Raw genomic sequence first — 22,841 nt, 5'->3', positions numbered from 1 at the left:
TATTTCCAAACCATCCTATTGCTAAAACCTCATAAACAATTCATAAAAAGGTGACTTGGAAATGGAAATATAGATAAAGATATACTGTAGACAGAAATAGCGCCATTAGTAATCTGCTAACAGCAAACATTTTAATCTGCATTCTGAAATTCATACTATAGGATCTTTTTCAATACAATGACACTTATTCAAGGTCATGTGTATTGCAACTTTAAATTTAGATGTTAATAAAATGCTGTTCTTCATAGATTTGTAATTTTTTTAACAGGTAATCTTGATTTCTTTTGGTTATTGAGCATTAATATTCCTGATACTTTATCTTACTGTCTTATGTTGACAGTGATTTTACACTATGGGGAGACTGAAGACTAAAGTATCTTTGAGCTGCTGCCTTGATTTTTTCATTCCTTAGCCAGTAAATAATGGGGTTGAGCAAAGGGGTGAGGAAATAGTACACTGCACCTACAAAGATGCGTCCATCAGGAGGGATGCTTTCCACTCTCAACCCAATGTACACTACAGCACTGGACACATAGTAGAGGAAGACAACAGCCACATGTGAGGAGCACATTGAGAAGGCCTTCTTACGGCTTTCCACAGTTTTCAGTTTCATTACTGATGCTATAATTCTGCAGTATGTCCACAAAACATAGAGAAATGGGATATAGATTGACATCATGGCCATAAGTAGAGTAAAATTTACGTGAACTGTAACATCACCACAAGCTAATGACATTACTGTACGGTAATCACAGACAATGTGTAGGATAAGATTTGATCCACAGAAGGGCAAAGTGCTTGCCGGTACCACTGATAAAAGAGGTGCAAAGAAGCCCAGCACCCAGACGGTGGAGGCCATTTTTAAACAGACCTTGGTGTTGATTAAGGTGTTGTAATGCAAAGGCTTTACGATTGCAGCATATCGATCATAAGACATGGCTGCTACAAGGAATCCTTCAATAGCAGCAAATGCTATGAAAAAATGCATCTGTATAAAACAACCCGAGAAAGAGATGGTGTCGTCGTGATGCAAAAGAACTGCTAGCAGTTTTGGTATGACAGTACTAGTTAGTAGAATATCTAAGAGACTTAAATTCCCCAGGAAGAAGTACATGGGGGTTTGGAGCCTGTGGTCCAGGGCAACTAACAGCAAGATGAGCAGATTACCCATGATGATGGCCAGGAAGAGGATGAGGAAGAAGATGAAGAGTGCAATGTAGTGTTCCTGCAGGCCAGGCAATCCCACAATGATGAATTCAGAGTGCAGAGTTCTATTGGAGTCACTCATGGCTCTGTGTTTCAGGGTACTTACACAGGAGAGCCAAGAAGTACGTTGGTTTAGTTGTGGTTTGGAAAAAAATCCATAGAATCTGAAAGAATAGTTAGATATGTTTTTATACTTGGCTTATTATAATGAATATCCAATATTTTAAATGTCATATTAACGGGAAATCAAAAAGGTGAAAACACAAAAACCACAGCTGAGGTCTGTATAATTGTAGTTTATATAATATATAATTGCAATGAAAATATTTAGGAAAATTGTATTACTCAAGGTTACAGCATTTTATGCATTAATTGAATTACAGTAAAAACAATGGAAATCATTTGGAATTAAAATGAAACACAATCTATTATTATTATCCATCACAGGACGCAAACACACACACTCCCACTCACTTTTTACAGAACAGGAGCATTTTTTTACAGATGTAAATTAACTTACCAACATTTCTTTGGACTATGGACAATAATGGGAGCACCCAGAGGAAACACAAGCAAACATGGGAAGAACATACTTTAAAAAGTGCTCACAAATAGCACCTCAGTAACTAAACCTGGCATCCCAGAACTGCAGCAATGCTAAACACTCTGTCACACCCTGCCATAAATAACACTATTCAAATCTTTAGGATATTCAACAAAGCCAAGAATACACATTCTGTGTTTACTGAAATTTCTACAGCTAATGGGAACTTCTCAACAAATGAATACACAGAGGATGTTTTCAGTATTTGTTTACTTATCACCCACAGTATGTACTCTATTTTTGATTGGAAACAAGAAAAAATATTACACTTTGAGAACTATGTATAAAAAGGTCACAAGTTAAATATTTGGTTAATAAAATCCAATGTACAAAATATAAAAAAATACTTTACAAACCTATAATACACCTATTATTGGTATTGGTCTTCAATATTTTTTACATACCTGGAAACTGAGTCTTTTTACAGTGCTCTTCCAGCTGCTGGACAAGAAACTCTTTCATATCAGCTGCTTTTATTCTCAGCTCTTGAAAGTGACCCCAGAGGCCCCTGAGTACAAAACTGAAGCTGTAGCTCTTATTAATCCACAGAGACAGAACGTGAGTGCTAGAGAAAACAGTCCCAAAGGGTCAACAAAGAAAATGCATCACTTCATGAACAGATTCTGTTAAACAACATGGTGACCGGAATTCATCTTTATTAATCACAGGAGACCAGAAAACTTCACCTCCACAATTATTCAGCTCTGATCTCAAAACTTTTTCTAGTTATTATTTGTATGTATATTGTAATATAAATCTCCGCTGCCCCAGATGCATTTATACATAAAATTTAGACATATTCTGACTACACACTTTTCTGCATTTCTTCAGCTGACCCCTTGCCTGATTACTGACACTTAATGACAATTGCTAGATGAATATGACCATGAAATTAGTTTTAGGAGCTACAGTGAAAAGACACAGCCACTGATAGAATTATTGATATGGCGGATGATATCAAAAGTACGCTGATAGAGCACTTTAAGATCAGCAGATGCTTTTCACTGCAATTAGATCAGTCTGTACATGTTGACGATTCGGTCAATTTGCTCACTACATTAGATACAAGTTTGAGGGCATGTCCTATGAGGACTTTCTGTTCTGTAAGCCGCTACCAACAGGAACTACAGGAGAGCACAGATTTCATTTTCTGAATGAATTTATCGAAGAGAATGGCATCGGCTGGGTAAAATACGTCAGAGTTTGTACAGACAGTGTTAGAGCAATGATAAACCGACACAGAGGTGTAGTTGCACGAATTAGAGAGGTTGCTCCAGAAGTGAATGGACGCATTGCAACATCCACCGCAAGACCTTTGCCGACAAGAAAATGCCTGATGATTTAAAATATTTTAGACTCTGTTGTGAATTGTATCAAGGCTCGAAAAATGAATTCACATCTGGTTTGCTCGACTAAACAGGCTCACCCCTCTCACTGAAATAGTGCTTTTTTATTATTTATTTTTAATTGTTGTTATTCCTGTTGTCATTCTGTAAATCACTTTGAGAAGCCACATTTAAAGACACAATATCAAATAAAGTTTTTATTATTATATGTGTGTGAGAGCATGTGTGCACATGTGCTCATGTTGGTCATTGAGATTTTCTGGGGTTCTTATGAGAAGGTGTAGGTGGTACTTGGATGCTTTGGTTTGATCAGGGGTGGTACTTGGTCCAAAAAGTTTTTGAACCACTGTTTTAAAGTAATGGAATTTATATTTTTTCTGTTCTTTTCAAACAAATAATGTCAACTATTTCATGGAAAACAACTGGCTCCTTACCTACCATAATGCCTACTCTTTTCTTACAGTTTTCAAGATGTTCTCAACCTTCTCTGGAACTCCCTCCCCCCTCTCTTTGCCACAACCTCCTATGGCATCTCTCTCTCCCTCACACCTTTCTTAGAAGAACTAAAATAGCAATAGCAAAATAGCAATATTATGGACACTCCATTGACTTTTTTATATTTCTAAATATCACAACATGTTCGAATCTAGGTCATTTATTTATAACAATGAATAGTTTCAAACTGCTACTGATATCATTATCATCAATATGTGAAAAAAGTTATTCCTGTTTTTTTATGGTCTGTAGCTGAAATTCTGCTTAACTAAAAATTAGACACAAAAAGAGTATTATTGGACAATGTTGTGAGGCTAACATTATGCCTGACATTAGAGGGTGTGTCTGCTTACCTGGGCGGTGATGTCACCATCTTTCCCTCTGAATAGCTAGCAGGAACGGGTACCGTGCGGATCCCTTTAGATCTCCCTTCAGATTTAGAAGGTTATTAATAATATCTTCAGTGTTGCTTTAACATTGGAATGTTCTTCCAAGTGTAAAAAGAGGCGATACTAAACGGGTCTCCTTCATACATTTTCAGTTTACAGACCGTACAAAATCATTTTTTATGAATAATGTCTTCAATTAAAATTGCAACGCTTTTCACAGGTGTAAATCCACCTATTTTCTAACCACTTTATCCAGGACAGGTAATAGTTTCACAACTCACCCTCCCCTTTACCTGTCTGACTTTCTGTCTTTTTAACCCTTCTGTGCTGGAATCGCAGCGGATAAGATATTTTTCCAAGAAAGATCTGAAGACGAGGAAGAAAAATCACCCATTTTTCGTGCACAAAAAGTGGTCATTAACTATCGAAACCTGTATTTATCGCTTTTAAAGTAATGAAATTTCTAAGTGAAGCAGGAACACATCATTACATCTTTTTTTTTCAATTAAAAAAATAGATTGTCCAGCCTAAGGGGAGTTTATAATATTGTGGCATTATTTTATAGGACAGACACAGTGACTCAGGCACTCGTTGAATGAAAAAACGCCACACTCTCTTGTTTAACGCACACAGGCAGCTGAAGCACCGTGTCTCTTCCCATAAAAAGTCTTTGTCTCCATACTATATATATATAGATTTTTTTGTAATGTGATCTCAGCCCAATCCCTTGGTGTATTTACAGATGCAGCCATTCAAAACAAGCGGGCGATACCGCATTATTTTGTGGTGCGCTTGACGCAGTGTACCGCAAGTTACCGTATTAATACCATAAATTCTCACATAGTGTCGCATGATACCACGTGGTACCACAAGTAAAATAATAGTATCCGGAATTTCCGCAAGGTGGAGCTAATAAAGCTCAACCTCTCATGTTTGAGCTGTCGCCATCAAAGTCTTTACCGAAGATATTATTAATGGTATTTATAATGAATGACCATGGACAAGCCGTAAACTCAAAGTATTGCCCTGGTCCACATTCTTTTTTTCATTGACCGTCTTTGTAAAAGTAACACCACAGCATTTCATTGATCCAATCATGCATTTGTTTCCAATCATGCAAAGTACAGTAATTTTTTAGTATCTCCAATTAACCATGACTTTCACATGCTCAAAAAAGATATTGATTTAGGAACATAAACATATTACTGTACAGATGCAGCCATTCAAAATGCGCGGGCGATACCACATTATTTTCCGGTGCGCTGTACGCAGTCTACGTTGAGTTACCGGTAAATACCGCTAGGTACCGTAAATTCTCTTATAATACCGCAAGTAAAATAATAGTATCCGGAATTTCCGCAAGGTGGAGCTAATAAAGCTCAACCTCTCATGTTTGAGCTGTCGCCATCAAAGTCTTTAACGAAGATATTACTAATAGTATTAATAACGAATGACCTTGGACAAGCTGTAAGTGTAAACTCAAAGTATTGCCCTGGTCCACATTCTTTTTTTCATTGACCGTCTTTGTAAAAGTAACACCACAGCATTTCGCAATCACGCATTTGTTTCCAATCATGCAAAGTACAGTAATTTTTGAGAATCGAAATTAATAATGATATAATTATATTCATGTACCACAACACAAGAATAGTACATGCTGTACATTGTCTGTTGCAACGTAAATTGCAAAAATGCATTTGGAATCTGTCCAAGCCCTACTTTGTCAGGCATTTTCTTTTACTGCAACGGACATAAAAACTCCCTTGCTTTTAACATAGCGTTTCATAATTTCCAACTACAAAATTATTGCTGTGCCCTTGTGATATTTCGAGCTCTGGTTGAATGATAAGTGTCGCAGTTTCAATAATTTTCATAGTTAGAAATTATGGAACGCTCTGTTAAAAGCAAAGGAGTTTTTATGTCCGTTGCAGTTTTTTTTTAAACTGAACTTGTTTGAATTGACTGAGCTCCGTTCTGTACCACACAATGTCTGTTTTTTTTTGCGCTGTCCTTTGACAAAACAAGGCTCACCAGATAATGTGAATCGAAATCTGTTTTTCTAGCTTTTAAAGTCGTGCGGTGTGTAAGCAGGAACACATCATTATATCTTACATATGAAAAATACATAATATAGCTCCCAAACAAACGCAAACATGTTTTTAATAAGATGCTTTTATTCGTTCATAATCCGACGATCTCAGGAAGACTAATGGGGGTCTGATTAAAAGGGAATATAATATGGAATCACGTATCTAAAGAAATTAATAACGATATAATTATATTCATGTTGCAAAAAAACTGCAACGGACATAAAAACTCCCTTGGTTTTAACAGAGCGTTCCATAATTTCTAACTACGAAAATTATTTAAACTGCGACACTTATCATTCAACCAGAGCTGCTGATGCTCACTGAAGATCGGCTAGTTAGTGTTGGCTTTAACTAGCAAAGTTTGTGCACAGGAGAAAAGATGACTGTGGGTCCCAGCAGGCCAGGAAGAGGACCGGTTCGTTCCTGATGAAGCGCTAGTTCTGAATAGTGATTCAACTGTCCACAGTTCCGACCTGTTCATGAGGCTTGCTGCTGGTGCTAACCTCGGGTGGATCCTCTGGTTACTCTCTGGCAACCTCCGCTCTAGACTCTTAGAACAAAGGAAAGTTCTGGCACTCGGACACACTGGCCGTTCCATGGTTGTCCGGGCTGAGTCTCAGGATGGTCAGGAGGCGCGCTGCGAGAATGTCCTGCCCTTGGGAGCCTTTCTGCTCCTGGGCTGTCCTGCCCTGGAATTCTTTAGAATAGTCTCGCACCCCTGGAATTCTCCTTAGAAATTCTAATTCGGTTAGACACAGCCAATGGATAGCTTTGGTAGCCATACCCATCTCAAGATTTGGAACCAAATTCAATCTTGGATTGCCTTCTGGGTGAGCTATGAGCGATGGGGTTAATGTCACATACTCCTCTACTGAGAAGAGTGGAATCAAGTGGGTTGGGAATTGTGCCATGGTAAGACTGGCTACAGTGGCACTAAGCTCCCTTAACAGGTCTTGTGTCAACATTCTGGCCTGTTGCAAACAAGCATAAACCCACTGCATAACACCAACAATCATGTCCACTAGGTGGGGGATAAGGTTCAACCCTGTTGAATAGGAAGTTGCCTGTAGGGTTTTCTCTAAGCTTTCCAACTTTTGCTGCTGTTGATACAGTCTGTCACTAACCTCTTGCATCTCTGACACCTGCCTTCTTGGGGCAGTCAGGGTGAGAGTGCCAATAACAAACAAACCTACCAAAAAGAGCAAATGCAAAGTCTTTTCGGGTGGCTGATCCCAGTCATCTCCTTCTGAGTGACTGTTGCCTTTCTAAGCTGGTGGAGCGTGTACATGGTGTCTTTCTCAGTATGCCCTGTGGCATCTTGGGCACCAACATCCTGGAAATCTGGGAAGATCTGACGCAGAGACTGATGTTGCTCCTCCATTTCCAGGGCATCTGCTTTTTCGATTTGTTCATGCCTGTGCTCTAGGAACCCTGCAGGGGGCGGTGCAGCGGTGGAGCATTCCTGACCCTCGGCTGCGTGGTCATCTGGAGCACCTGAGTGATCTGGGATTGTTACCCCATTCTCACTGTTCAGGTCCACCCTGCACACTTCCTGATTGAGGAATCCCTCTATTGGCATGTTTACAGTCGTTCGCTGGGCGTGGGTGTAGGACACCTGCTCGCTCCCCCCTTCCCTCGCTAGGGGTTCAGGGAGCTGCCCCAGCACTGGGATAGCTAGTTCACTGTCTTTGAACTTACTATCACCCACCAGGCCCATGTCAGTGCAGGCGGGGATTCTGACAGCCCTCTTTGCGATGTTCTGCACTAACAGGCGGGTGGCTTGACCATCCAGCTCCAGTCTGGGTGAACCACTGTTGGTCAGACTCAGACTGACAAACTGAGCTGGTGGCTGTAAGAAAACCGTCTCGGCTTTCATTCCCTGTCCCTTCTGGGGGACTGGGTGTGTTGGCAACCCTGCTGTTGAGGCAGGAACAATCAGGTCAGTCTTACTCACTACCTGGTAGTTGTGAGAAATAATGTTACCTGACTGCAGGTTCCCTGGGTCACAGCAGAGGGAATCGGCATCTGGGATCAGGTGTGTCAACAGCGCAGTAGTCTCAGCGTCCAGCTGGACCTCCTGTCTAACCTGTGAATGTTGCACCAGGGGCACCTGGCGGTGGCCCCGTGACAGCTGCTCAAGCAGATCCTCACTAATAGAGGACCTCTCAGGGCTAAGGGTGAGGTTTACATCACCAACCTGGTCTCCTGCCATCTGGATCCCTTCCACCACTGCAGGGTGGTGGTCCTGACCCCTCTTGGGTGCCAGGGTGCACAGGGAAAGCTCCTTTTCATCGCCAGGTGGGGAGATCTGTTCCTCTTTAGGGATGTAAAAGGGGTGTGCTTTACCTGGTGGATCAGGCGGCTGCTTGGAGCACCACTCCTGTGGCATGGAGGCTGTTGTGACCTCAGCCGGGACACGACTTCCCTGTATATCCGGGGAACAAGAAAATATTTTTATTTCTTGTCCAGAGGGAACAGATATCCCTCGGGAGGGGGATCAGAATACCTCCTGGGTATCCCTGCTTGTCGTAAGAGGCGACTAAAAGGGTTGTGTCAGGAAGGGCATCCGACGTAAAACCATCTTGCCAAAACCATGGTTGCAAAGAACACAAAGCACATACCGGATCGGTCGGGGCCCGGGTTAACAACGTCCACCATTAGTGCTGTGTCCCAACAGGGTACTAATGGAAATTATGCTACTGTGGGGAAAACTGTAGAGTTGTGGCTACAGAAAAGAAACAAGGTGAAGGGGCCTGAAAGGAATGTTAAGTCAATGAGAGTGGGGAGTTGGAATGTTGGTACCATGACAGGGAGAGGGAGAGAATTGGTTGAAACCATGGCAAGGAGAAAAGTGGAGATCTTGTGTGTGCAAGAAACCAAGTGGAAAGGAAACAGCTCAAGACACCTAGGAGAAGGATACAAGATTCTATATGCTGGAAAGAGTACAAAAATGAATGGAGTGGGTGTGATAGTGTGCAAAGACCTAGCAGACAAGATAGTGAGGGTGGTTAGACACTCAGACAGGATTATCAATGTACAGGTGGCTTTTGAGAGTGGGTTATGGAATATTATCTCTGTATATGCAACACAGGTAGGAAGACCACAGGAGGAAAAGGATAGCTTTTTGGAAGATCTCGAAGAAGTGGTAAGCAGAATCCCAGGAAATGAAATGGTGGTAATTGGAGGAGACTTCAATGCACATTTAGGAGAGAAATGCCCAGATTATCCAGATGAACATGGTCAGAGAGGGCTAGGAGAGAAAAATGAAGAAGGAGGAAGGCTACTAGAAACACTCCAAGCTCTTAAATTGTTTGCAGTGAACACAGGGTTCACAAAGAATTATGAATAAAAGGTGACATACAGGAGTAGAGGCCATGATACCCAAATAGATTACATATTAGTGAGAAGAATTGATAGAACGAAAGTCCAAGATGCTAAAGTCCTGCCCTATGAGGCTGTTACCAGACAACACAGGCTACTGGTGATGGACATCACAATATTGAAGGAGCGAAGAATAAGGCAGAAGAAACACCCAGCACGAACAAAAGTGTGGAAACTGAGAGAAAACAAAGTAGATTTCAACAGGCTGGTGAGAGAAATGAAAAACAACACAGAGGAAACAGAGGAGCCTTCAGTTGAAGAAGAGTGGACTGAGATGAGTCACATCCTAGAAGAGGCTGCTACCATGGTTTGTGGAAAGACAAGAGGAGGCAGACCGAGGGAAAATGAAGAGTGGTGGTGGGATATGGAAGTTCAGGAAACACTGAAGGAAAAGAAAAAAGCATACAAGGCACTGAAAGATGGCACTGGAGAATTACAAGAATATAAGAGACTAAAGAAGTGTAGCAAAAAGAAGTGTAGCAAGAGCAAAGGAAAGAGCCTGGAAAGAATGGTATGAGAAACTTGAAACAAAGTAAGGAGAGGACCAAATCTACAAGATTGCTAAACATAGAACGAGACAGAAAAAAAGATATTATCCGGGTGGCAGTACTCAAGGATGGAGAAGGCAGAGTCTTGATTAAAGAAGAACAGATCAAGCAAAGATGGCTGGAGTACTTCAAAAATCTGTTAAATGTAGAAAATGAGAGGGAGAACCTAATGGAGGCAGACGTAGTGTATGGACCAATCCAAGAAATTTCAGTAAAGGAAGTGACAGAAGCTATCAAAGAGATGAAAGTGGGCAAAGCAACTGGACCATCAGGAATAGCAGCAGAACACTTTAAGAACCTCGATGAAGAGGGGATTCAGTGGCTGACGAGATTGCTGAACAATATGGCAAAGGAAGAGAGAATTCCAGAAGAATGGACAAAAAGCAGTATGGTTACCATCTACAAGGAGAAAGGAGACCCAATGGAGTGTAAAAACTATAGAGGAATAAAACTTCTGGAACATGGATTGAAAATCCTGGAAAACAATTCTGGACAAGAGACTCAGGAAGATAGTCAGGATCCACAACTCACAATTTGGATTCTCAGCGGGGAAAAGCACAACAGATGCCATTTTTGTAATGAGACAGTTACAGGAGAAGACACTAGAGAAAGGGAAAAAGCTGTATGTGGCCTTTCTGGACTTGGAGAAGGCATATGACCGTGTGCCCAGAGAGGTGGTGTATTGGTGCTTGAGGAAGAAAGGACTACCAGAAAACATGGTGAAGTTAGTTCAAGCAACCTATAGAGATGCAACTATGAAGATGATAACACAACGGGGAGGGACAAAAGAGTTTGAAATCACAGTTGGAGTACACCAAGGATCAGCACTAAGTCCTTTCCTTTTCATAAACATTATTGACACACTGACAGAGGAGGTAAGAACAGAAGTGCCTTGGGAACTCATCTTTGCTGATGATGTGGCACTGATGGCAGATTCAGAAGTAGAACTACAGGAGAAAGTGTTCAAATGGCAGAGGAGTCTGGAAAAGGGTGGACTGAAAATGAATGCAGAAAAATCTGAAATAATGGCAATGGAGAGAAGAGGAGATACTATAACCAATGTTGAGGAGACAAATGGAGGAAAACTGAAACAAGTTGATGGCTTTAAATACCTTGGATCAAAACTGGTAAAGGGAGGAGAAACACTGGAGGCAGTAAAACAAAGAGTGAAAGCTGGATGGAACAAGTGGAGAGAAATAACTGGAATAATCTGTGACAGGAAAATTCCTAGTAAGTTAAAGTGCAAAATGTACAAGACTGTGATTAGACCTGTACTACTATATGGAGCTGAATGCTTGGCAGTTGGAAAGAGGGAAGAGAACTTGATGAGAAGAACTGAAATGAGGATGTTGAGCTGGATTCTGCAGACTTCAATGAAGGATAAGATCAGAAATGAAGAAATCCGTAGACGATGTAGGGTGGTGGATGTGGTTGAGAAGATGCGAGAGGCGAGGTTACGGTGGTATGGAAATATCATGAGGAGGGACGTTGAGGAAGTAACAAAGAGGGTAATGGAATTTGAGGTGGAAGGTAACAGAGGAAGAGGCAGGCCTAGAAAGAGATGGATAGATTGTGTGAGAAAAGATATGGAGGTATGTGAAGTGAGTGAGGAAGATGTGCTCGACAGAGACAAGTGGAGCAACCAAAGCAGCTGACCCCAGGACAGTCTGGGACTAAGGCTGTGAAAAAGAAGAAGAAGAAGAAGAAGAAGAAGAAGTCCAGAGGGAACCGAAGGAATCTCCACATAGGCTTCTGTGTTCGGTGGGCACTGTGTGAGCACAGTCTGCCTCTTGGCCCCCCTTTCCTTCTGTACAGAAGGCTTAGGAGCCTTGACCTGTTTCCACACCTTGCCTTTCTGGTGATCCACCAAAGGTTCCTCTCTGAGTCACATGCCCTTTTCTTTTTCTACCCGTTTGAGCTTGCTGTATGACATCAAACACCTTTCAACCTCAGTGTCAATCAATGTCTCACTGTGTAAGACATCTCCCATGGCAGCCTTGAGGTAAAACCTTCCTGCTTTTCCTCTGTGTTTTACTGCTTGCTCTGTGACTTCAGGGGTGGAGTCAGCACTCACTTGGGAGTGGCTGACCTCATCCAGGCAGGAACCCTTCCGCTCAATCAGATAGACTGAGGGAGGGAGAGGGGGCGGGTCTCCGCCTCCTCCAGTGGAGAGTATCAGCTCATTCACGTTTCCGGCAGCCTTGGGGAGCGTTTGTCTCTGTCCTAATAAAACTTGTTCAAGCCTGGCCAGGCGGGCGGCTACTGAATCCTTTTGTTCAGCCTTTTCTAGCTCTTTCCCTCCCCCGGTGTTCTCATGGCACTTAGGACTCTGGGTGCCTGCTTTGGAACGGGGCTTAGCCAGCTCAGGAGCCTGTGCTCCTTCAAGCAGGAGGGAGTTAACCCTTCTGGCTGATGGCCAACACAGTCGCTTTAACAGCTTTTTGCTCAGAGCGACTTTGGACATCATACTCCCAGGCTTTCTGCACAAATCGCTTAATATCAGTCATTTTCATGGTCTGTGCATCTGTATGCATTAAGATCATCTTTCTGACTGATGGGTGGAGATTCGCAATGAATAAACCCTTGAAATGTGTGTTCTCTTCGCAACCCTCATCAAACCTTCTCCCTGCAAAATAAGTTCGTCTCTTGTAATATTACAAGTCTCTTGAAATATTCGCGAGGGGACTCTGCTCTCTCGTGCTTAATGTTAAGGGCAGCGGCTATCGCAGCAGTGGGGCAATAAACGCACTGTATTCTTGGATAAGTGCTTGACACAGCTCCTCAAAATCATTACAGACTTCTTTCATCTGCCTAGCCATCCACTCATGTACAGCTCTGCTGGTAGTTTTCCTGACCAGAAACACTTTCTCCTGTTCTGTGGCGTTTGGCAGGTACTGCAGGGTATACCTGAGGTCTTGAATATAACTCTCGATATTATTCTCTGACACTGCGGGGTCAAATCTCTCTATGTCCTTCGCTAGCTCTCTCAGAGAATGGAGATTTATCCTTCTAGCTTCTCCGCTGACGGAGATATGGTGGAGATCGTGGTCAGACCTGTCGCTGCTAGAGAGAGTGCTTAATAGCGACTCGAATTCAGACCTTTTAGCAACCATCGTTAAACTAGTACGAAATCACAGTTTTACCACAGAAAACCACATGATCATGTATGCGATCAACCCTGAAGATCGCAAAAGATCACAAAACAATCAAGCACTGCTTAAAGAGCAGGGGGAAATTTTTTCTTTTCAGCTTTCAGCACACTGTATTGTCGTGTATGAAACCCGCAGCATTTTAAATTGAATTATTCCACTTGGTTGACTCATTTCAGTCTTACCATAGCCCACCCAGGGACGCCAATAAATGTAGTGTTCTCTCTGAAGGCACCAGTTCTGTAGGGTTTGGGCATTTACTGGGACAATTATTAATTGTAGCAGTAAATCACGAAATTGATTCTTTTGATGGCTTTAGAATCTAACCATGCGATATAACTCAAACAACGCACACACACAGGTACTAATACACGAGGATACATTTATTAATACATAGAATATGCATGTAAACCTTAAAGATCTTATCGTGAGGGTTATCAGTATACAAAAGATATATATTCAGTCAGTTACGAAGAGTTACATATTTTAAGAGGACATACGTTCGGTATATCATTCATTTAGACCGTTTCGTAAATGAACTTGGTTATAACTTCTACATTAGATACTCAAAACAAGTACATAACTCTTAGGAATTAAATTGATATCAACTGGTTGGGATAACAATTTAATTCTTGAGCTGTAATGCATTGAAGTTGAATACTCATCCAATCTCTGGGGATTCAGATCTCCTGCGGGCTCTCTGGCTCCGTGCCAGGCTGTGCTGTGTGGCTTGTGACGGTGCGCTGCTGATGCTCACTGAAGACTGGTTGGTTAGTGTTGGCTTTAACTAGCAAAGTTTGTACACAGGAGAAAAGATGACTGTGGGTCCCAGCAGGTCAGCAAGAGGACCGGTTCGTTCCTGATGAAGCGCTAGTTCTGAATAGTGATTCAGCTGTCCACAGTTCCGACCTGTTCACGAGGCTTGCTGCTGGTGCTTACCTCGGGTGGATCCTCTGGTTACTCTCTGTCAACCTCCGCTCTAGACTCTTAGAACAAAGGAAAGTTCTGGCACTCGGACCCCCTGGCCATTCCGTGGTTGTCCGGGCTGAGTCTCAGGATGGTCAGGAGGCACGCTGCGAGAATGTCCTGCCCTTGGGAGCCTTTGAGATTCTCCCTTAGAATTTCCAAAAGGTCCACTACAGGCTCTCTGTATTGCCTGTTGTTACCTGGAGGAACTTCAGCTCGTTCATTTGCTGAAAGTTCTATGGGCATCAGAGTCCCACGTGGGTTACTCGGCCCTTCCAGTCCCTGATTGGTTGATCAAGGTGAGATATGAGTCACTTACTCCTGACACCTAGGAATGCAGTCCAGATGTCCATCTGGAACTCCCTAGACAGATAGGCGCCAATGGATGACCATTGATCATGATAGCCAGGCTTAGCTAAGTGCATCCCCATTTGGGAGCTGTCCCTTATCAAAAGAAAACATCTTTAAATCAGCCTGCATGAATAGCTTCTCTGTGGCTGCACCACAGAGATGAAGAGAGAGATGGGGCCTCATTTGGGAAAGCACAGCAACACTTAATTCTGTCTTATTAACAAGCATTGCTGCTACACTATACTGTTTTCCTCTACAGCATGCTAATCTATTGTAGTGCATTCACCCCCCTCTTAGGCTGCGCAAACGATCTTTTAGATTGTTATAGAGAAGGAGGCTTTACAGTATGCATTACAATATAAACATTTACTGTCAAACTTTAAATCAACAATTGATTTAAAGATGATCTGTCAAAGAGCAATGAAACCTATTACTTGATTCTTATGGACGCCCGGTCCCGCCATGGATTAAAAAAAAATATGGAATCGCGTATCTAAGGAAATAGCAGTATAACTATGTTCATGCACAAACAGTAGCATGTTACATTATTAATTTGGGTGTCTCCTCCTGCCAGAAAGCGCTAAATTGCATTTTGAGTGTGGTTTTTGACTTTTTTTAAATTACAACCCATAAATAAGATGATACTGTTTAGACTTTTAATTATTTTAAACTGTATAACAGCAGCACAATGTGTTTTTTCACGAAACCTCCTAAAGTAACGAAATGTCTTGCATTGTACATCTTTTCAGCTAAATACTGTATATTTATCGCTTATGCCCAATAAAAAACGGTTGAATAGCTCTGTTGGAGGTTTAGTGAAAAAGGAGGTTTCACGAAAAAGCTACAGGTGTGCCAATCGTAATCGTTTTTATTTTTAATCAATCTATGCAGATGGCTGGTGGCATGTTCCATAAGAGTACGGCAATTAAAAACCATTAATACTTTCGTTGAAGTTTAAATAAAGTTGATGTTTCTCTAGGAGCTGCTCACCTGCGTCTGAATAGCGACTACTAAGCTGTGAAAACATGTGTTTCTTTCCGTAGGGGGGAAGGGAATCTGATCTGCAAGGCCCTTTGGCTACAAAACTAAAAAGAAGATACACTCTCGCCCCCTCTTTCTCTCTCGGGGGGCTGGTCGTGTGTCTCTGTCTGGTCGGGGCACGGAAGAGCAGGCTGGCAGGTGGTGACAGAGAAGAAAATAAAGGCAGCTTTTAACTCCGCAAGTCTGAGTTTTTGTGTCCGTCATCGTTACACTATCGTTCTGTCCATCGAAAACAGGTTTATATGTGACCTTTCAGAACACCTATCTGTTTTCTGTTTTCACTTAGTGAACTAAATGCAACATAACATTCAGAAACACAATTGAGAATAGTTTTGTGGTGTTTGTATAGATGAAACGTTTCTAAAATGTATAACGTAACAAAATTAAAGATGATTAAAATCTGTAATCTTTCCACTTGTATGTCATTAGAAAGTACAACAAGTTCAAAAAGTAGTCTAAGTGGTGAGAAAGCTGTGCTTAATGATAATTAAGGGACTTAAAAGTAAAAAGAGATGCTTCATATTGCTTGACTAATTTTAAAAACTAAGTTATAAATGCAGACGCTCTCTCGGTGCCCCGCCGGGTCTAAATATCTAAACATATTGTAGTGCATTCGCCCCGGGCAGAGGCCGAAGAGCGCCCGGCTGGGGTGCATGGTGAGGGGCAGGACAGGAGTGAAAGTGGTCAGGGCGGGGTTTAGGAAGGCCGCTGACCAGTGCGGCTGTCCCACAGTGAAGCGGGCGTACAGTCTGGGGAGTTATCCGTTTTCCCTGTAAATAGTTCCCTGCTTCTGCACCCCTGGGTGTTACTCTCTCTCTCTCTTTTCTCTCTCTCTCTCGGGCGCGGGGGCGGTGTGTTGGCTCGCGCTGTTGGCGGGCGGGGGCTATCTGTTTCTGGTTGGGGGCGCGGGAGAGCTGGGCTGGCAGGTGGTGATGGAGAAGAAAAATAAAGGCAGCTTTAACTACGCAAGTCTGAGTTCTTGTGTCCATCCTATCCGAACCCAAAAGTATTATAATATGTATCTATATAGCAGGTGGTGTACAGCTTTTTAGTATAGATTACACTTTTCTAAAATGTATTTAAAAAATAAAAACGATTACAATCTAATCTTTCCACGTTTGATCCCAAAATCCCAAGAAACATAAATCTAAACGGGGAGAATTCTATGCTGAAAGTTTATTAAGATACTTAGAAGACAAAGATATCAATTTATGTTGCATTTGTCTGATTGTGAATCAAAAAACACATATAATTAAACACGCGTGTGCGATTTAAATCAAAACACGATTTAAATCAATATAAATGTTTATATCGTAATGCATACTGTAGAGCCTCCATTTCTCTATAAAAATTTAAAAGATCATTTGTGCAGTCTAAGGGGGGGGGGGGTCTACTTCAGTGACAGCTGACAATCCTCCATACACCCAAGTGAAAAATTAATAATGCCAATGTAAATGTCATATTTACAATTTGTTGATAAAAGAAATGTTAAGTTCTCTAAAGCTTTGTGATAGTTTACCCAGGCAGCAAAAGATCAGCTACACTGGGAAGACTGAAGATATGATAAATAACCTTTTAAATCTGAAGGGAGATCTAAAGGGATCCCTCCCACACACACACATGATTGAAGCAGGAAGCAGAAGCAAGGACAGTTGTCAGTAGAAAGAAGGTGACTATTCATTGTTATTAAATATGACTTAAATTTGATCATGTTGTGATATTTAGAAATATAAAAATTAAATTAATTGTCCCTAATATTGCTATTCTATTTTTTCAAAGAAATGTTTGTTAAAAGAAAAGTCACAGCGCTGGCTGGATTTGAACACAAAACCTGTGGATTACTAGTCCGGCACGTAGACCAGCAGGCTACTGGGGAAGTCACGTGAGGAGAAACAGCCCTACACAGCCCTAAATGCTTAAAATGTTTAGGGAGAAATGGAATACTGGTGTGTATTTTTTCTTTAAAGTACCGAGACCAGCCATATACTGTAATACTGTATGTTTATGTTTCAAAATTTATATTGTCTATGGCCTTTACACGCGTTATGCTCCTATTCTTTTTATGCTCAGCTACTAAGATTTCCCTTCAGTGGTAAAATTCTATATAAATATTCAATACTAAAACAAGCACAGTAAAGACATTTAAATCTTTCTACGACCAACCAACGCACCACGAGTGCCCCTGTCGGTCAACCAATCACCTACCGCGGCATTGCGTGTCACGATGTGCGAGGACGTAGCCAATTACTCGCGGTACGTGTCTGTGCTGCGCACTTTGAACGGCTGCATCTGTAGCATTTTTCAACAACTGCCTATTACTAAACAAAATACCTAAGATCTGGAGAACAGCAAAAGTCATCACTATTCTTAAACCACTTGAGGCCCCAAAAAGCTACCGGCCAATCAGCCTCCTCTGCATCACCTTCAAGCTTATGGAAAGGCTAATATACAACAGAATAAGCTCTATCGTAGACCCACAGCTCCCAAATGAACAAGCAGGTTTCAGACCAAATAGATCAACAACTGACCAGGTCTGCTGTATGGTCGATGAAATCAAACAATACTTCCAAGAAAAAAAGAAAGTGGGTGCTGTTCTTGTGGACTTAACAGCAGCTTATGACATGGTCTGGCATAAAGGACTCATACTCAAACTGCTTCGTATCATCCCAAACAAGAAAATGGTCCTCTTTATCCAAGAACTAATCTCAAACAAATCATTTACCTTAACACTGGGCAATGACGCCTCCAGGAAATTTTACCTTAAGAACGGCATCCCGCAAGGCTCGGTGCTAGCGCCAATGCTGTTTAACATCTACACAGCTGACCTGCCATGTACAACTGCTAAAAAGTACATATACGCAGACGACATCGCTATTATGCGTTGCTCCACAGACATTAAAGCAATAGAAACTACACTATCGACTGACCTGAACAAGCTGAATTGCTACTTCAAAGACTGGAGGTTAAAACTTAGCATCACCAAGACAGTGAGCAGAATTTTCCACCTCACCAATTGCCTTACTTACATAACAATCAATGTCAAGTGTGAAGACAAAACCATTCCATTTGTGAAAAGCCCAAAATATCTAGGAGTTGTCCTTGTCCGCTCACTGACCTTCGAGCAACATCTCGAACAAACAGCAGCAAAAATCCAAGCAAGGAACAACCTCCTGCGAATACTAGCTGGCACTAGCTGGGGTGCACATTTCACCATCTTACGTACCTCTGTGCTTTCTCTAGCCTTCTCGGTAGCTGAATACTGCTCTCCTGCCTGGCATAACAGCAGCCACACAAAGAAGGTAGACACAGCCCTGAACAATAGTATGTGCATTATCACTGGGTGCATTAGACCTATGCCCACTGAACTGCTACCAATTCTCAGCGGCATTTCTCCACCAAATATTCACAGAGAAGCAAGTTGCATAAACCTTGCACTGAAAGCCTCGGATGACACCAACCACCGGCTGCACGATGCCATCTGCAACTGGAACACCACGATCCTCCGACTAGAAAACCGACACTCAGCTTCTAACACAATGAGGCGCCTTACAAAAGAAGCAAACAACGACAATGGCACCAAATGGGCTAACAAAAAGTGGCAAGATGCGTGGAATAATAACAACCACAGACGGAAACAGTTTATCGAAAAGTATCTAACAAACCCACTGGAAATGACCTACCCAGACAAGCCTGGGTCAAGCTGAACCGACTAAGAACCGGACATGGCCGTTTCCGGGCCACCCTACACAAGTGGGGTCTCACTGATGACCCTACGTGCGAATGCGGCGATGGCAAGGAGTAGACAGCCAACCACATCCTTCACTTCTGCCCTCACGGCAACTTTATCGATTTGGATGATGCCAGCCGCGACTGGCTGAGGCACCTGACTGTGACAATATAACTATGTAACTTCTGCATGTTAAGCTCATACGAACATATATACAACCAGTTCAGAACTCTGCTCACTTTTCTTGCACAACCAGTTCTGAACTCTGCGCACTCCCTGGGCACAACCAGTTCAGAACTTTGCGTGCACTATGGGCATGACTACCACAGTTTCTTTGCCTGCCAGACTATATTCTGGGCTTACAGTCAACCACCCATTGAATACACCAGTGTCTGCCCTGGGCCAGGGGAAAACCAGAAACTAACATTCACTCCATCATCTTGGGCGATCATTGCAGGGAGTGAAGACTTCCCAAATGGTCAGACGAGAGAGTCAGGACTTTTCATAAAAGAGGAGTCCTTACCTCTTTGTAGTGTGTGCGCTGACCGTCTCTCCTGCCAATGGGATATCCCCTTGCCTTCTGGAGGACCCTGCTCACAGTGCCAAAATTGTTATAACAAACAAATAAGTTCTGGACCCCAAGATGAAGCTGAACAAGTGAGTTTTATTGCATGCAAGGAACAATACAATCAGAATTTGTCAAAGATTATAGGTGCACAGTTCCAGTTTACACAACAAACTTCAGCTGTTTCTGATGCAAATTGTTACCATGGAAATGGGGGGAGACCACCTGTGTTTGGACATTCTCAAGGCCTTGAACACTTTCAATGGCTGGTCTCATTTTCCCACAGTTAGGGAGTTTCTAGCTCACACTTGGAATCTTTTATCAGTTAACTCCCATCCCTGCTGTAGCTCAAAAGCGCTGAAACGGAATATTTTGTACCAAAAGAAGTCTTTGTACAGAAAGAAGTTAGTTAACCCTCTTTTCACATCTCATATCTTTCTTCATGTGATTAGGTTAAAGCATGTTTACGTTTTTACTTTGAAAAACATTTCTCTTCAAATTTAATCTGTGTAAATCCGCATGTATATTCATCTTTAAGAACATGATGGTCATGAATTTCTCATGATATCACATCCCTCTTTTTTCACATTTCGTTTGTCATCCCTCTTATACTTTTCCACACTTCTAACTCTGCAGGGGGTCCAAACATTCCCCTCGTCAGAAGAGGGGAAAAAGGGTGTACTGAGTGAGATGTGAACATATTGTTTCATAACATCACTAACCTTGAATGTTTGTAGGGTATCGTCTTTTAAGTATTCAATTTCTTAGAATTTAATTGTAAAAAATAAATATTACTTAGTGGATTTAATGATTAGTTTTTACAAGCAAATATGCACACAAATACCTCATTTCCAATTCCTGTTTATGGACAACCTTAAATTCCCTTACTGTCACCAAACAACCTCCAAACAAGGTCTGACTTGTAGAACTGGTTTTAACTCCCAGCATTGACATTATTCATGTTTTGCTAATTCATTAATGTTCATTCACGCTATTCATTTATAATTAATATTGTTTGAATTTTTTACATACTGTGAAAATAACAAAATAACAAAATTGTCAATACAGTACAGATATTATTTATTATATTTTATACAGAAGCTTATTAGCAACATAGGGAAAAAAACTAGATAGTATTTCGTTTATACAATAAAATTATTGTCTTTATATTAGAAATTTCATGTATACACAAAACACAGCAAGTGCTACTTTAGATTATTTTGTGAAAATATTCTACTGTTGTTAACGTCAATGCTACTTTGCCCGGGACAATATTATTATTACATATACGGCACAATGCAAATTAACTATTGTGTTCAAATTGAATAATTTTCTCATATAATCTAGACACTTTTCTCTTATAAATGAGTTTTTTTTTCTCTGTGACGCTAATAAGCTTCTGTAATGTTACAATTAGAAAAAGTCTTTACTTGTTAAAAGAACAACTGGTGTATTGTAAGGTTAATCAACCCAAAGATGATCTTGTTTATCTGACTTGTTCAACAGGTTTGTACTCCCAGCATTAACAGTATTCACATTTTTTTAACTTTTTCACATTCATTTGTGTAATTAATTTATTATTAATATTATTTCCATACAGATGCAGCCATTCAAAGTGCGCGGTACAAACCCCTACTGCAGGCAACTCAATACGTCATACTGCGTCATAACGCGTCATACCGCAGTACATGATTGGTTGGCCAAAATGACCGACGGGGGCACTCGTGGTGCGTTGGTTGGTCGTGGAAAGATTTAATCATTTAATGTCTTTACTGTGCACATTTCAATCCGCTTAGTATTGAATATTTATATGGAATTTTACAACTAAAGGGAAATTTTAGTAGCTGGGCATAAAAAGAAGAGGGGTATAACACATCTGAAGATCATCAACGATATTAATTTAGGAACATAAACATATTACTGTATGTAAACTGTACTGTATATGGCTGGTCTTGGTAGTTTAAAGAAAAAATACACACCAGTCTTCCGTTTCTTTCTTAACATTTTAAGCATCAAAGTTTTATAAAATGGTCCTCAAATATGCAATTCCTGTTTAGAATGCATTTTAATTTAAAAAAATTATTTAACACGAAAATTAAGCTGTTTACATTCCTCCACCTGAGAATATAAGCCCTCGTTGCTACGCATTGCAGAAACACAGCCACAAGTAACTAGCAAAGAGAGGACATTAGCTAGCCAATATGGTAAAGAAATAAATGACTTATTTGTTTATTTCTTTAGCACATTTATTTGAACATTTCCATTGATTGTACAAGCATTGAAAAACTGTCCAAACTGTCGTCAGGCATTTTCTTTTACGCTCCGGGCATGCTCACACTGGCGCTGGTCTGTGTCTTCTAGGATATAACAAAAACGATTTGTTGTTAAAATTGGGTTTCCAATAACGGAGCAGCGAACTCTTGTTTTTATGTCCACATAAAAGACAAAATCTCCCTTGCTTTTAACCAAGCGTTTCATTATTTCTAAGAATGAAAATGATTTAAACTATGTGACAGTTATCATTCAACAAGAGCTCAAAATACCACAAGGATCCTCAAGAGTGCAACAAAGACTGCAGAAAAAGATACGTGTATAAGATATGTGAGAATCCAAGCTTTTTTATCTACACTTTCTTATCTACGCTAAGAAGTAGTTTTTAAAATGTCTTTATCACTCAGTAAAATGTCAAAATTCTGGGGTGTGCGTATACCAGAGATTATGGCACGGCTTCAGAATGGTGTCAGCCAATCACCATTCTGAAGCCATTCATTTTTTTCCCTTTGATTAGGGAAAAAAAGACCTGCCGATCTGTTCTACAAACCAGGAAGACAACAGAATATGATTTTTTCTATTCGAAACGTGTATAATTTATAATTTAGCAGTAAAAACTTTACAGCATACACAGATTTCTAAGATGATCAGGAGGAAGAAAATCACCTGATTTTCGTGCACAAAAAGTGGTTAACTATTGAAACCTGTTTTT

At 41.1% G+C, this 22,841-nt stretch overlaps 1 protein-coding gene across 1 annotated transcript; it reads right to left on the bottom strand.

Annotated features, from left to right (window-relative positions):
* Positions 1–315: 315 nt before the first annotated feature.
* On the bottom strand, positions 316–1,288 carry LOC148676467 (olfactory receptor 6N1-like). The gene has a single exon (XM_088643120.1). The coding sequence runs from the start codon at positions 1,286–1,288 to the stop codon at positions 329–331; it is 960 nt and encodes a 319-aa protein (XP_088499246.1). The 3' UTR covers positions 316–328.
* Between the last annotated feature and the right edge of the window lie 21,553 nt (positions 1,289–22,841).

The sequence above is a fragment of the Lepisosteus platostomus genome, chromosome 2 (genome assembly GCF_059453375.1).
Source record: "Lepisosteus platostomus isolate fLepPlt1 chromosome 2, fLepPlt1.hap1, whole genome shotgun sequence".
In the NCBI taxonomy this organism is placed as follows: Eukaryota; Metazoa; Chordata; class Actinopteri; order Semionotiformes; family Lepisosteidae; genus Lepisosteus; species Lepisosteus platostomus.
Note: the sequence above shows the minus strand (reverse complement) of the source record. Positions and strands in the feature narration are given on the sequence as shown.

Excerpts from the sequence above, each read along its gene's own strand:
- LOC148676467 (XM_088643120.1), bottom strand. The coding sequence starts at position 1,288 with ATGAGTGACTCCAATAGAACTCTGCACTCTGAATTCATCATTGTGGGA.